Raw genomic sequence first — 15,164 nt, 5'->3', positions numbered from 1 at the left:
GACAACAACCACTTCCATAGTTAGGGAGAGTTAAAACGTAAATAAACATACTAAACAAATTTTTGCATTTCATATGAACTTTTCAGTTGTTATAGAATTAATCATAAAACACATGACAATCCAAGTGCCTCTAGATTAAAAAGCTTAATGCACCATGTCTATATACTGTGATAGTTGTCATCTAATTCAGTTGTTAGAAATCCATCAAATTAAAACCCAGAAGCTGCCAAAGAAAATGCCATTTACTTCTAAATCAAATAAATGAGATGAAACTGTAGTCTCACATGATAATAAAACTTTATTAGAGTATAGTGCACATCATTATTTTTATTTAATTTGATGGGAAAGTAGCTACAGGGTAGGTCAACACAGGACAAACTGACAAAGTAGTAAACAACATTACTAATAGAAAAACAATGTTATTTAATGGCCATATTCATATAGCATCAACACTATCTGACAAGTGAGAACTTACTGATCATATTTACATTATTATATCAAATGTGCTACTGAAAAGTCCCAGTAACTTTGTCATGAGACCAGTTTGCATCCAGTTGCATCAGTGCTGCTTGTAGTAATGGAGGTTCAAGCTGTAAAATTGAGCTTGAAGAGGACCGTCTGGGGTGTGGTGATATCAGCTACAGCCAGTTCCTGTCCATCTGACAAGCCCAGCTCTACATCAGAAAAAAAGACTTGTTACACAAGCATGATTTACATGTTATAGATGCAACTTAATGGACTCTAAGAATCTGAGCTTATCAGCTTCTTATTACCTTTTAAAGTTTTGCAGAGGTTTGGCCTGGTTCGTTCTTCAATGGATTTAACAGACTAGAATAAAAATACAATCCTAGGTTACCTGTGGTGCATAATACGATACAAGTCATGAATTTTTTTTTTTCCTCCCAGAATTGGTTTAATACATTACCTGCAAATACAGCGTCTTATTCTTTCCTTCCAGAGTTGTGGTGATAGCAGGGGATTTCATTTGTCTGGGAAAGAAATGAAATAAATCTTAATGCGATCATTATTTGTGTCAAAAATCCGAAAGCAGAATGTTCTTCCTGAGTACTCACAAAGAGGCGTTCTCTGTCAGGTACTCTAAAACCTCCTGTAATTTGGCAGAAGGAGGGAACTGGAGATCTTGAGGCACCTGGCTGCAAGCTGAGCAATTTTCCTGTCAATCAATGAAAATTCAGATTACACTGAATATTCTCGGTGAGCATACATTACACAGCTGGCAAAAAGCCAGTTACAGCTAAAACAAACCTTTCGCTCTGCTTCGAATGTGTAGGTGTACAGTCCATCCACGTCATTGAAGACCATGTAATTATTCAAAGGGATATAGGCGCTGGTAAAAAAAAACAACAACAAAAAACAATAAGAGATGTTTATGTTGAGAAAAATAGAAAAAAATATATCAACAGCTAACTACAATAAATGGCTCAAAATGTCTTTTTACAACCAACCTCGTAGCAATCTTAAAAACTTCTGTTGCACAGGCAGCTACGAAGAACAGAAACAGAAAACAAAAGAAGTGAATGAATGAAACGTGAACGAGTTAAGCTGCAAAGTTAGCATCTAAGGTTAACAAGCTACCCAAGTACAGTAGTAAATGATCACAGTGTTAAAAACTGCAGAGCAATTAGCTGTCTGTTAGCTGCAAGTCTAAATATGTTTAAAAAACCAAAACACGTTGTTTAAAAAATGTCCACCATTTTTCAAGCGCTACATCTCCCAATACCATCATTTTAACAACTGCATGTTTAATTAAGGAATGTTTGCTGCTTTTACATCACCAGACATTACAACACTTTCACTGCTACCAGCTTAAAAAGTTGGACTTTCATACCAGCAATAACAGCATTAGTCGAAGCCACAGCAGGAATGATCCTTTTCACGACACCTGTGACATAAGAAACAGATACAACTTTAATAACAATTCAAATGTAGCACAATAGAGCTGAACAAATGATTCCCAGGCTCACCTTGAGTCAGTCTGTATGTCACTCCTGTAATGTTAAACTCTGCTGCTCTTTCTTTGGATCTTTCGAACACCCACTGGATGTGCTCTGGATTGTCTCCATCTAAGCTTGTTTCTATTAGACAACCCATGTTCTTAGTATTCATTTTAACAAAGGCAGGTTATATGACGTGTTACTGGTTACCAAGTCAATATATTAGCGTACCTCCAAATGGCTTTTCTTTGGGCCATTGTAAGATTCTGGCATATTCGATGCAGTGTTCTGGCAGCCTTGGCATTGAAGCAATGGTGCACATGGGGAAATTAATCTGTGGATCACAAATGTTTATTTAATGCTATGCAAAAACGAGTCATTGAAAGGATCATTATAAGCTGTTACTATGGGCCTGGTACTATGAAGCGAATTCAGAATAGCCAGGACATATTTAGTAGTCCACTAAAGAAGAATGATTTTACAAAGATAAAAATATACCATTGGAAAGATATGAAGAGGTAAAACACATAAAACACACCGGTAAGTAAGTAAGACTTATAACAAAAATAAACTTCAAGTATCAGTAAAAGCATACGAGGATTAAAATGCGCTATGCAACACTAAGACAGCTACATTGTCAAAAACTGTTAGCTACCAGCTGTTTAACCGTTAAACCATCAGTTTAACCATTACATCTCTATTTACCTTACTTAAGTGCTGTTTTTTTATATCCTCTGAATGTAAGTGACAGTTTTCTCCAAATTAAAATAGTTCTTTTCAGCCTCAACAAACAAACAGCTGTTGCTGCAGATTGGAATATTAGGGACCACCTGTTCCCCACAACTGCTTTTTCACACCCAGACACACTCAACACAGCACCAGATGTAACTTTGTAAAAAGTTAATAGGCTGGCAGACAATTCTGTCACAGAGCACACTAAAAACAGAAAAATATATACAAATCTTTAAGGTGAAACCAGAAAATCAATATCTGTAAGAAAGGGAGCAGTACCTGTGGCGGATACAGCTCCAGAGTGCAGTCAATACATGCAGTCATTCCCGGCAGAATGACACGAGCATTTCCTTTAAAGCCCTCTGTCCCTCCATCAATGAGCGGGATGATGGAGCTAGGATCCAGGACTCCGTCTTCATAGCTCAGGAGGGAGATCTATAAAAGGTCAAATCAATCATAAATTGCACACATAAATCTGTTTTATCAGCAGAAGAGAAAGCATACACGGTGCAGCATTGACAAAGTATGACACTATCTCATAATGTACTTAAAAATTTGAATAACACACTATTTTAATTCTTAAATAACTATTATTCCTCTCTTTCTTTTGGCTGCTCCCTTTAAGGGAGTAAAGAAAAACCTGAAGGAAAAAAAACAAAAACAAAAAACAAACTGCAACTAATTTATATTTTGTACCAGCATCCCATTCATCCAGCGTCTGGCAATGATGGAGTCCAGTCCACAAACGATGATGTGGAACTCTGAAAATAAAATAAACTATCAGGCGTCTATTTAGTAAGACCTGCTAAAGTTTACACGTTATAAGAAAAGCACACTTACGCCTGTAGAAAGACTCGTCACAGTCTTGGATCTTTTTAAAGTGACTGCAGATCATTTATAAGGTGATAACATGATAGCAGCACACAGTAAATGTCATATATTGTAAACACAGTCCGTGTTGTTTTTAAAGAAAATTGTCAATAAAAGGATACGGAACAACTTTACAACCCGGGACACGGCTGTTAATAAAGTCAGCAGCCACTTCCGCCTTTGGTCGTCCAACATCGTTGGGTCTAAATAGAGACACGTCAGTTTTGATTATATATGAAACACTGTGCATAATCAGTACTTGTGTGGTATTAAACCATGGTGAAATTTAAAAAAGCTAAAAACCTACCTGAAAAGAAACTGCCTGTTGAGGTTGGACGGATCAATAGTATCCATATCAACCACGTGAATGAGGCGAAACCCAGACAAGGCCTGAAGCAAAGAAAGACTATGTAAGAACTTATTTAAACCACTAAAAAGACTTTGCATTTGTTCAATTTACACTTGATGATGAACCTTAACAAAACGTGCATTCAAGCTTGCTATTTCCTACCAGATTTTTCAGCAGCTCACAACCAAGTCCTCCTGCTCCGATCACCAGAATCTTGCATGTTTCCAACAAAAAATGCAGGGACTGGTATGAAAAAAATATTATATATTTAAAGAATGGTATTTAAGATTTTTAAAAACCCTCTAACCTCACAGTGCAGCTATAGCCTTATCTTGTTTGGCTTATTCAGTCAAATATATGAAGCATGCACATAAAAAACATTTCCATGTAACCTCAGTGCTTGGCTCAAAGTCAGGATGCGTAAATGGGCCAGGTCGCTCCAAAAACTTCTTCACATGATTCCAACGACCATCCCAATCGCAGCCACCATCTCTGTGTCCACTATCTACAGCCATTCTGGGCAAACAACACAACACAACAAGATGCACTGGACTTGTATTACAACACAATTTATGCTTACACTTCTTCTAACTTATCTCAAGACTAAAAAGAGCAGCCAAAATGAATAGGACTCTCATATTAAGAAACCTGATAGAGATAAAAGTCATAAAGCAGGTTTCAATCTACTAAAGCATTAAGATTACAGCACTTATATTTCCTGTATAGGCTTGTTGATGAACACATAATAAGTGGTCTCTATCAGTGTCTCAAGATTGCATATCCATGTTGCATTTAACTACAAGGACAGTGATTACCCAGGTGAGGGGTGATAGATATAGATAGAAAAATATAGGGGTTGCAAGAAAAATGCATGCGATATGAAGCAGACACAAGGCTGTAACAGACCGAATAGGTCTTGCAAGAAAGCTGATTTGAGCAATGCAACTTCGACCCTTGCAATAAACTCTAGACTTTAACTGGATTCACGTTTCACATGGATGATATATAGAAACATATAATGGTGGGTTAGTAAGTCCTGCGTGCATGGTAAAATGTTTGATTTGATCATATCTGCTGGCCCAGCAGTCGCTGCTCACTTAGCAACGCAAACCTGCTGCCAGAGACCTTTATTTAGATTCGTCACTAACTTCTCAGTTAGGTCCTCTATTCGCCTTCTTTTCTTCTCCCTGAAAGAAAAAATAAAGCTGTCTTTAGGCATGTTGGGTTGCTGACAAAGGTGCAGCATTTAACTACGTTAAAATAATAATTTCCATCAATTACGACTTACGGCTCCTCGGCATCCGCCATACTTTCAGGGTCCCATGTCCTCGATTGAGACTACTGTATTCACGAGTGTCAAAGCTGCGCCGCAGCCCCGACTCCTCACTGCGCATACAGGGATATATAATTCTCCTGGTTCAGAAATTAGGTTCCTTCCCCACACATATGTGCGTATCTGCATGTCTTTGAAGAGCCATATATAGAGATAATAATTATCCATAGGTGAATAGCAATATTCAGTGACGTCTTCTTCTCTTTCTGCGTTTCATAATTTGAACACAATTTGAGACAAAGGACATTACAAATGCCGCATTTGCCAAAGAGCGTGTACACTATTTAAAACAATGCAATATTTTTGTGGTTTTAGCCTACATTAAATCTGTTTCTTTTCCTAGTAATTATTATTATTATTATTATTATTATTATTGCTATAGCAAACAATAGAGAGAATGCACGTAGTAAAATAGAGATTAGAACTTATTAATCGACTGAGAAAAGGATGTTAAAACAGTCAGGGCCGCTGCACTGGGGAGGCAGCAAATTTTGGGGGGTGGCCGATGCCCTCTCTGACCCCCTTGGTGATGTACCTGATTACAGTGGACTCAGATAATAGAAAAACTAGAGAATTTAACTAAACACTGAAAAAACAAAATTCAGAACAGAAATATATTTAAATAAGATTATAATTATATAAATATAAAGGAAGATGACAAAACAGCAAAGCAAAAGGGATATATTGTATTAATAATTGAATTAAAATTTTTGGTATTAGGTACTAACTAATCAAAAATAAAATTATCTTTTTTTTTAATGGCACTGCTGCACTTTATAAACACAAGTCCTAAACCCGTTAACTGCCGCTGCAGACTGAGCCTCGTTTAAAGTCTCGCGAGAGCGTTTCTCTTTTCGGACTGCCACCTCCTCCAGGCCGCTGACGTGATCAGCTGACCTGTCAAACAGCGTGTGCTGTGGTGTTGTGTTTGTTTGCGTCGCTTAACGACACGCCGAAGATATGGCAGCCAAAATGGAGCTCGCACCCCTCAGACCGTGGGACGACTTTTTCCCCGGAACGGACCGATTCGGCAAGCCCGATTTCGGAGACTTAGCAAAGTGGAACAACAGAGTGATCAGCAATCTGATGTACTACCAGACGAATTACTTCGCCGTGGCTATGGTGGTTTTCCTCATTGTAGGGTGAGTCCTGGGTTGACAGCAGGCTAACGCAGACAGGCCAGCATCTGCTGCTCTGAGCTTAATTCTCTTGCATACCTTTTATCCACACCCATTGTGACCACACAGGCTATTTTTGTTGCATTTAGCACTGTGTTGCTATGTTTACTAATGTTTAATACGGTGAAGCTCTTTTCTATCTTTCCAGTCGTCAGATGGTCACTAGCCATATAGATGTTTTAACCTCTATTGGCCTACAAGTCCTCTCTTTCCAACATTTAAAACATTCAGAGGAAGTAAGTTTTTAGATGGCCTAAATGCTGAGCTGGTGCTTTATACTGTACGCATGTCGTACACATCCAGTAAAAACTTGTGTAAAATTAACCTTATTTAAAAGTTATGCTAAATTTGACCATCGGCCGCCCAACATTGTTGCCGTTTCCTGCATACAAGCTGCTGCTTTGAATGCAGGATGATGTAGTGGAAATCGTGAGTCGACATCCTCTTGCAGGCCTTGCCGCTTTTGGTGTACAGCAAAGTGGTAGTTACTAATTTTTGCCACCACCAGCAGGTTGTGCTGTTTAAAAGAATTTTAAATTACATATAATATGTGTCTATGTGAATTTTTGCATACACTCGTTATGAACATGAATGTCACTGTCATTTTAAGTTTTTAATAATTTCTTTGAACTGTTATATATATTTATTTATTTATTTATTTTTTAGGATGGAGTAATGATGTTTGCTGTACAATGATTCCAGTCTGGAAAAAAGAACAGTTCAAATAAATCATTACAAGCCCAGATTATCTTGACATTCATGCTAATGATGAGTGTATGTAAACTTCTTACCACAACATATATGTAGTGAAATTAATGCACAGCATTTCAGTTTCCTTTGTGTGTGTTCCAATATTCAGGTTCATGAATCCATTTGGCATGTTCCTGGGTGGAGCTGTGGTGGCACTGGTCTTTGCAGGATCAGTCTGGGCAGGAGAAAATAAGGCCACTATCAAGAACTTCAAAAGGAAGAACCCCACTCTGTTTGTCATTGGTGTCATGGTCACCAGCTACTTTCTGCTTTCACTCTGTGGTGGAGTCATGGTCTTCATCTTTGGAATCACCTTTCCTTTGCTCTGTAAGTATATTACACAAGCATTTTCCATTAATTTTGATATTCACCATGTTGGATAATTTGTCAACACCCAGCACAACACTACAAGTACACTACTTTTTGATTATAGCGTCAGTTAATTATTGTTTTTGTTTTAGCTTGGGGTTAATTAGAAATAGTTTAATTAAACAGTTTGTCCAGCAGAATGTGCTCCAAATTCAGTGGTTACTAATACTTTCAGCGCATGTAGCAGAGAAAGCATCAGTATTGAAATTCAAAAGACTCACAAGTCACCTGCTTTTTGCTCCATGGGGCATTCTAAGAAAGGAAAGGAAGCGCATCCAGGATATGCTGACTGGCCAATAACTTGTCGATCAAAAGGCATTAGCCAGTGAGCTAACGGATCTGTTGCAAACACCTGGTGCCAGATACCATACCATAACACACCTTCAGGGCCTAAAGTCAGGGCCTCAACAGATCAGCAAATGCTATTAGCCAGGTGGTCATAATGTTATGCCTGACTGCTGTGTATCTAAGAATATTTGTTAGTGTATATACAACAGAAAAATTCTGGCTATTAGAGTAGCTCTGATTGAAATCTTCCCAATAAAGATATTGTGAATTTCTTTCTAATGTTAACCTGATTTTATCTGTTACACTGGTTACTCACTTTAAAAATAAAACACAGTATATCCTGTAATTTATAATATTGGAATTAATTGAGCTCTTAGTCATTTTATATAAAAAATAGTGACTCATTCTATGATAATTAATATCATTAATAGAGCAGTTTTCCTCATAAAATCATTCCTTAGGGATTATAAAAGTATTCAGATTCTGATTAATCAAGCTTGGAATTTTCTTTGGTTCATTCACAGTTTCTTGACATTTGAAAGGGAAATGTGCTAACTTTGTTACATTAAGAACCTTTTCGAACTTTGCAACTTGTACAGACTTGAGACCGTTCCCTATAGTATATTGCTAACATCTGGCTAATGTTATGCAATGAAAACTGCCAGGGAGAGTGGCGATGAGTCACTGAAGCATTTGAACAGTATGTGCAGAATTGCTGATGCGCATTTCCTGTTGACGCTGATTGTAAAATAAAGTCAGTATTACAGGCTACTTCTCTCTAAATATTTTTAGACTCTGACCATCAGCAGAGTGGTTCAGACAATTGGTGGGTTAGGTTCCTCGAGCAAATGTAGCAGCTCTAACATTGTGGCAGACAGATGAGGCAGTTTGATTCTTCCCAGGAGGAGTGCCCACTGCTGCTTGTGTTGACTCGTTGCTATGGGTTGTTGACAGGACCACATTTACTAGCTGATGTCATGCATTCAGTATCTGTCTGACATGGAAATAAAAGATTTACCTTTCCTAACACCTGCTTAATGTCTGCGTTTCAGGAGTATCACATTTTGTTTTGGCAATTTTCAACATGTGTTTCAGTAAAAACATTAATCTTGCTATACTTAAATGTATTCTATCCCCTCCTTACTGAAACAATATTAATAGGCTGCTCTTGTTTATCCCGTAGTAATCTTGATCCATGCCTCTTTGAGACTTCGCAACATGAAAAACAGGCTGGAGAACAAGATTGAAGGTGTTGGGCTAAAGAAGACCCCCATGGGCATCATCATGGATCTCCTGGACCAACAAGAGGAGAAAATTAATAAGATTCAGGATTTCATTGAAAACAAACTGAAGGAGTAAGAGTGCAGCCAAGAGTGTGCCAAAAGAAATCAGTGTCATACAGTATGGATTAAAGTTTCTGTAGAATTGTCTGATAAGTTCCAGTTTAAGCCCCTTATAATAATAATAATAAAGTTACAGATTTTTTTTCCCCTCATTCCCACTTTTTTTTTACCCATTTTAGTTTAATATATGCTCTTACATGTTTGTGTGAGTTCACAATATCTAAGGGGTAAAGGTGAATCATGTCATTATAACAGGGTTCGCACAATCATTGTATGGATTGGATGTTGGGATCAAAGTTTTTAGCATTCCTGTGTCAAAATATGTCCACAGACGCATAATTCCCCATCGTTGACAGTGCACTTTGTTCTACACAGTAATCAAGTATTTATTCAATCCAAATAAAATAGAATGTTTGAGCTGAATAAACAGTGATTAGATACCAGTTATATTTGTTCAAAAAAAAAAATTCATTTCCTTTCAGTTTGCTACCTCAAAATGAGCACGTTTATCTTTATTCTCACCGAGTAGACCCAGATTACCAAAACGCACCGCTGCCACCAAGTGAACTGCTTATTAAACCGCAATAACTCCAATTTTGTCATTGCAGGAGCTTGCTTTATGAATGCTGAAAAAAGTTTGCTTCTTGCATAGACATTGTTACTTGTCCTTACTCAAAATAATAATGCAGTGTGGATATTCGATTTGTCACAAGATTTGTGCATACAGTTTCTGACTGTACACGGTGGCCTGAGTGCATCCCCTCTGTTCACAGCTATGCAATACGGAAAAATGAATGGCAAGTGCAGCTTTATCGTTTGAGTATATGTTAGGGTTAGGGGTTAGGGTTATGTATATTTTTGTTATTTCTGATGTGTCATTATTTTAGCATGCAGAAATGTATTTTAAAAATAAATTTTCAACTGACTTTTAGCACATTTCCCTGTTCATTAGTCGACATCTCATGGAATTCTGAAAAAAGTTACAATAATTATTATTTTATACTGATATACTTATACTGATCTGTTCAGAAATGCACACTGAACGCAGTTTGTACTGCTACCTACTCAAATGTCAGTTCATTTTTAATTGGTTTGGGATGCAGCATTATGTGTGTGTGTGTGTTATATGTTTTTTGGTGACATTTCCATTCTTGAAAAGTGATGAATAGAAATAAAAATTGGCTGTCCTCTATAAAAAATAAATGTAATTTGATTTACAGTGCAAAAGTCTCAAGCCATCGCTCATATCTATATTTTGCTGGGAAAATAAGAAGTGGGTGAAGCAATTTCATGAAATGTGCAAACATCAAACAAATACAGCATATGAGGTAAAAACAGAGTCTCCATCTTTCTTTTTTTTTTTCTTTATGATACCTGAACACAGGCAAAATGAAAGGGTTTTTCATTAAGTAGTCTTCAGGAATAGATCTCCAGGCTTCTTGTGGGACATCCATCCAAAGCTCTTCTTTGGATGTTGGCTGCCTTTTGTTCTGTTTTCTGTCAAGATGATCCCACATGGCTTCACTAATGCTGAGGTCTGAGCTCTGGAGAGGTCAAATCATGTCTGGTACTAATTCTCTGTGTGTTTTCCTATCAAGGAGTGTTTTTGCTACATTGGTGGTGTGTTTGGAAATATTGTTGTGATAAAAAATTAAGCTGTTGCCAATCAGATGCTTTCCACATGGTAATGTATAGTGGATCAGAACCTGACAGTACTGTACTTTCCTGCATTCAAAATGAAACAAATTTGATAAGATGTTTCCATGTTTTACAGATGGCTGTAGACAGTCATGGTTGTGCCCCCTCCCACCCCCACCCTGTAGACATTGAAAGTGATTTGAACCAAATTTCACATTTAGATTCCCTGCACAAGATGTTTTGCCACTGGTTTGTAGTCCAGTTCTCGTGTAATTTTGCATACCTCAGCCTTTTCTCCCTGTCTCCCTTATTTAAGACTTCTTGACATCCACCCTTCCACTCAGAAGATACCTGATGAAGCTTCAGCAAACAGCAGATGGATCAACTGAACGGCCACATGAATGTCTCAATTCCTCTGTCAGGACTTGCCTGGATTTTTCCCCGAATCTCTTAAGAACATGAATTTTGCATGCTGTTGTAGACAGTTTTTTTTTCAGCTTCCCACTTCTTCTTTCATCCTCTGCTTGCACAATTTTAAACCAAATTATTGGTAAATGATAATATACTGGTTCTTATATACCGGTAGTGCTTTTCTACTCTGCAGGAGCACTCGAAGCACTTAATACAATTTACTATTCATCATATTCATACAAACTTTTTTGCTATACCTAAGTTCTTTTTTCTTTCACATTGACACTATGATGAACACATCCGAGAGTAAGTTGTGGTTCAGTGTCCTCTCTAAGGACACTTTGTCATGCAGCCTTGAGCAGCCAGAGATTGAACTACCGACCTTACAGTTTGTAGATGATCAGCTCAAACTGTGTTAATTTTGGCATTTTTGTTATATTCAAATAAATGGCCTTTGCAAAGTACTTTATGATGCAGACTTTGTTCCAGATAAGTCTAAAACAAAAAGTATACTGTAGGATTTTACTGAAAAAAGAGAGAGAAAAACGACTACTGAATGGCGGATTAGTGGGGGAAATAAAACCTTTGCAGATATTTATATCTTTTGAATAAACTGTCTGGGAGGCATGAATTTACTACACAGATTATATGAGTAATTTTATTTTCTATATCCAGCGCTCATTTCAGGATGAAAAAATGATCCCCTCGGGATGGATGTGCGTTACAGCTAATGGCACCTCTACAGTGACCAGTGATGTTGAATTAATTTAAAAAAACATCCCCCAGCAAAGAGTGGAAGGTTTATATTATTTAATAGCAAAATGATTAAGTCACAAACATTTAATCAAACACGCTTGCTAATTCATTTTAAGCACAAAGATTAGAGAAATTGTTGTATATGTAGACATCATGAACAAATACTGTGTGAATACACTTTTTTTTCTTAACCATGCACTGTATTCAGAAGAGCTTTCAAATTATGAAAGGGTAACACGCTTTACTGTAGAATTAATACACAATATTTGGCTGTAGTCAGTGTTCATAATTGCTGTGACTTTGCAAAGACTATATCACGTATTGAAATAAAACAGAACTAACCAGTATTTTTCTCTAGGTAATTAAAGTTCAGTAGCAATTTGTACTGTTCATGTGAAGTGACTAATACTGAGCATGTGTAATAAAAACAAATACTATGGTGAAGAAACAGCAGCGCCTTACAGGAGACTCGTTTCACTTGATTCCAGGGCTTTAGGGAGAGGCACCTGTGAGAAGCAACAAAGGAAAAGAACAGCAGGTTTAGTTTGCTTTTTAGGACAATGCATGCTCTATTAAAACACCTTCAGAAAATGAAAGTGTTATGATAAATGCTCTTCTGTTTTGTGAGCTTGAACACTGTTCCACTTTTTGAGCAATTAAAAAATGTAATTTCAGGTAATACTGATTCTAAGGTACTCACAGATTTGAGATAAGCCACGTTGCTCTTTTTGATATCATTTAGGAGCTGATCACGAGGTGTGACGTCAACCTTTGGAGGTAATCGTCTGCGAGGGACAGGTTTTAAAGACTTGATCACGTCAGTCAGATTGGCCGTTTCATCCTCATTCCCTGCACTGCCTGTATCCTTCACTTTGGGAGTCTTCCTCAGTTGAAAGCTTGCCCTCTCTGATCTTCTATCATCTCTTGGGTCCAGCTCGAATATAGGATCCCGTTTTTTTGGAGTTCTCCTCAGCTGGACATCCTTTAATGGGTTTGCTGGTTCATCACTGGGTTGTTTGGGAATGCTTTTGTGTTTGATCTTCTTCTGGGGCTCTGGTTGTTCTGTCTGGTGTTGTGTTTGCACAACAGCATTCAGCTCTGATGAGGGTGGGGCAAGTCCATGCTCCTGTAGGAATTCTATGGGTGGTATGTATCCCAGCATCTCAAGTAAACCAGGAGGTAGATTGAGACTGCTCTCATACATCTGCATCAGCTCCCTCTGCTGCTTTAGCTGTTGCTGCCTCTGCTCTTCCTTCCTCAGCTGCCTCTGACGGTCCAGATTCCTTGTTAAAATGTTGGTCACTACCATCCTGGGCCCTGGCTGTTCAAAGTGGTAGCCCATCTTCAGAAGGGTGTTGTTGGCCTTGAGCAAGCGAGAGATTTCCATCTCTGCGTGATGACCTAGCATATGCCTCTGGTTGTGAAAACGCAGCTCTGTGAGAGTCTCATTGAACTGGAGGCAGCGAATGATGGCAACGATGCCTTTGCCAGTTATGAAGTTTGACTCAATGTTTAAAGTCGTAATGCTCCGATTCTCTCGTAGCATGTTGGCTAGATTGAAAGAAATATTTTCATCGACACCAGTGTTGGCTAAACTGAATGTTTTAACATATTTATTCTTCTTCAGGGCGTTGACATAGTCCACGAGCATCTCTTTGGGAATGTTTTCTATATTGTTGAGGTTTACCTCAGTGATAGAGGGGTTGTTTTTGCGGATCTTATCAAGTGTCGACTCCAAGTTTGTATCATTTCCTGAAGGTCTTGATGTAATTTTTATATTATTGAGTGAAAGCTTCGGGATTTTCAGTTTACCTATTTTTCTCTCTTCTTTCTCTGGAAGCTTCTCATTGGGTTCGACTGTTTCTGGCTCCTCTGGAGCCTCTTGGGGAGGCAAACATTTTGTACTTTTATTTCCTTCTTTCTCTTCAGTGTTGTGTTTCAGAGCTAAGGTCTCAGTAGTCTCCTTTGTGCCTGAGAAAGGCTGACTGCCAGTTGTATTTTTTCCTGGTGCTTGTTCTGTGATATCCAGAGGCTCTGCGTGTTCATCTACATTTTCAGGTTGGACTTCAACAAGTTGCTTCGTCTCTTTCTCTCTTCCCACATCTATTATTTTGTCCTTTTCATCCCTCTCATCAACTTCTTCAACAATTTCCTCAATAATCTCCTCTATAATTTCCTCTCCAGTTTCACAATCTGCAGCTTCTTCTTCAGTGACTTCCTCTATCACTTCATACACCTCATATTTGCCACATCCTGCGTTTTCTTCTTTTTCTTTCTTTTCAGATTCCTCCCTCAAGGTTTTCTAAACAGTACATTAGGACATTAAGATTAGAACTATGACATTAATGGTATGCACCAAAAACTGAATTGTACATGAACCTTTGCTAGAGTTATCTCTTACCTCACTGGGCAGGAGAGTAGCAGGCACTCTTTCTTCCTCGAGCATACGTTTAGACTCTTTCTCCCAGTAGAGGTAATCAACTAGGGATCTGTGGTCAAACGTCCCTGTCGGAGGTTTTTCTGTCTGGTCCTTCTGTCTCTGTCCTACTGGTACACTCTCATCTGGTGCAATAATAACATCCATCTCACTCTGAAGCTCCTTAAGCTCCTCAGGCGAAAGCATTGCAAGGATTTCATCCTCATCAATGTCCTCTTCGTTGAGATCCTCAAGGTCTCTGCCGTTAGACATATTTGCACTGAAGTTTTAAAGTTGTGTTTTCCTGTCGATATCAAGGCAAAACACAACTTTTTATCCAATCTCTGACTCAACACAGAGCAAACTGGGAAGCCTCTGACTTTGACTTTAGCTAGAAACCGTTTGATCCTGCCTCACGGACTAAAATAAACCCTGTGAACTACATGGAAGATATTTACGGTACCAACAGGGGAAAGACATGCTAACATTCTTTTTTCAGACCCTTCTGCCAGCTGCCCTGGTCATCACAATCTTTTGAGATGACAGTTGCTTCAGGCAAAAGGAAAACGCTGGATTGACTGCAGCAGGTGCGATGTTTTTACAGGCCTAGCGGGAGGGCTAACATGTCCCATGCAAACAGAGCTCCTCCCAGAGTTACACAACAAACAAACCATGAGCAAAAAGAGTTAGCTTGTTTTCAGGGGTTCGTTATCACAATCCCTTTAGGCCTTGTATACACCTAACCCACAGTTAGGTAGTATATTTTTCTATATGTT

At 38.3% G+C, this 15,164-nt stretch overlaps 3 protein-coding genes across 4 annotated transcripts; 1 reads left to right on the top strand and 2 right to left on the bottom strand.

Annotated features, from left to right (window-relative positions):
- Positions 1-280: 280 nt before the first annotated feature.
- On the bottom strand, positions 281-5,294 carry LOC101476589 (NEDD8-activating enzyme E1 catalytic subunit). Of its 2 annotated transcripts, none has more exons than XM_004546292.4 (18): positions 5,195-5,294; positions 5,055-5,093; positions 4,299-4,422; positions 4,069-4,149; positions 3,865-3,947; positions 3,680-3,760; positions 3,528-3,571; positions 3,384-3,448; positions 2,967-3,122; positions 2,187-2,289; positions 1,986-2,096; positions 1,850-1,903; positions 1,467-1,503; positions 1,267-1,348; positions 1,074-1,174; positions 926-989; positions 774-828; positions 281-674 (listed from the first exon to the last, which is right to left on the bottom strand). In XM_004546292.4, the coding sequence occupies exons 1-18, from the start codon at positions 5,212-5,214 to the stop codon at positions 586-588; spliced, it is 1,389 nt and encodes a 462-aa protein (XP_004546349.1). In that variant the 5' UTR covers positions 5,215-5,294; the 3' UTR covers positions 281-585. The 2 variants fall into 2 exon arrangements, with proteins under 2 accessions (XP_004546349.1, XP_004546350.1); XM_004546293.3 differs by having other exon boundaries at positions 5,032-5,093; positions 5,195-5,229.
- Positions 5,295-6,135: 841 nt separating this feature from the next.
- On the top strand, positions 6,136-10,394 carry LOC101476305 (PRA1 family protein 3). Its single transcript, XM_004546291.6, has 3 exons — positions 6,136-6,381; positions 7,277-7,494; positions 9,008-10,394. The coding sequence occupies exons 1-3, from the start codon at positions 6,200-6,202 to the stop codon at positions 9,181-9,183; spliced, it is 576 nt and encodes a 191-aa protein (XP_004546348.1). The 5' UTR covers positions 6,136-6,199; the 3' UTR covers positions 9,184-10,394.
- A 1,617-nt stretch (positions 10,395-12,011) lies between these two features.
- On the bottom strand, positions 12,012-14,915 carry lmod3 (leiomodin 3 (fetal)). The gene is made up of 3 exons (XM_076878128.1): positions 14,374-14,915; positions 12,673-14,274; positions 12,012-12,478 (listed from the first exon to the last, which is right to left on the bottom strand). Exons 1-3 carry the CDS (start codon positions 14,659-14,661, stop codon positions 12,431-12,433), a joined length of 1,938 nt encoding a protein of 645 aa, XP_076734243.1. The 5' UTR covers positions 14,662-14,915; the 3' UTR covers positions 12,012-12,430.
- Between the last annotated feature and the right edge of the window lie 249 nt (positions 14,916-15,164).

Source organism: Maylandia zebra, linkage group LG20, assembly GCF_041146795.1.
Source record: "Maylandia zebra isolate NMK-2024a linkage group LG20, Mzebra_GT3a, whole genome shotgun sequence".
Lineage (NCBI taxonomy): Eukaryota > Metazoa > Chordata > Actinopteri > Cichliformes > Cichlidae > Maylandia > Maylandia zebra.
The sequence above is the reverse complement of the archived record's forward strand: the minus strand, read 5'-3'. Positions and strand labels throughout refer to the sequence as shown.

Bases quoted from the DNA above. Each gene is read 5' to 3' on its own strand.
- LOC101476589 (XM_004546292.4), bottom strand. From the start codon at position 5,214: ATGGCGGATGCCGAGGAGCC. The intron at 3,449-3,527 runs GTAAGTGTGCTT...TTTTATTTTCAG, and splicing joins TGACGAGTCTTTCTACAGGC to AGTTCCACATCATCGTTTGT. The intron at 2,290-2,966 runs GTACTGCTCCCT...TGTGATCCACAG, and splicing joins TGGAGCTGTATCCGCCACAG to ATTAATTTCCCCATGTGCAC.
- LOC101476305 (XM_004546291.6), top strand. From the start codon at position 6,200: ATGGCAGCCAAAATGGAGCTCGCACCCCTCAGACCGTGGGACGACTTT. The intron at 6,382-7,276 runs GTGAGTCCTGGG...TCCAATATTCAG, and splicing joins GTGGTTTTCCTCATTGTAGG to GTTCATGAATCCATTTGGCA. The intron at 7,495-9,007 runs GTAAGTATATTA...TTTATCCCGTAG, and splicing joins AATCACCTTTCCTTTGCTCT to TAATCTTGATCCATGCCTCT.
- lmod3 (XM_076878128.1), bottom strand. From the start codon at position 14,661: ATGTCTAACGGCAGAGACCTTGAGGATCTCAACGAAGAGGACATTGAT. The intron at 14,275-14,373 runs GTAAGAGATAAC...TGTACTGTTTAG, and splicing joins CTACTCTCCTGCCCAGTGAG to AAAACCTTGAGGGAGGAATC. The intron at 12,479-12,672 runs GTGAGTACCTTA...TGCTTCTCACAG, and splicing joins ACGTGGCTTATCTCAAATCT to GTGCCTCTCCCTAAAGCCCT.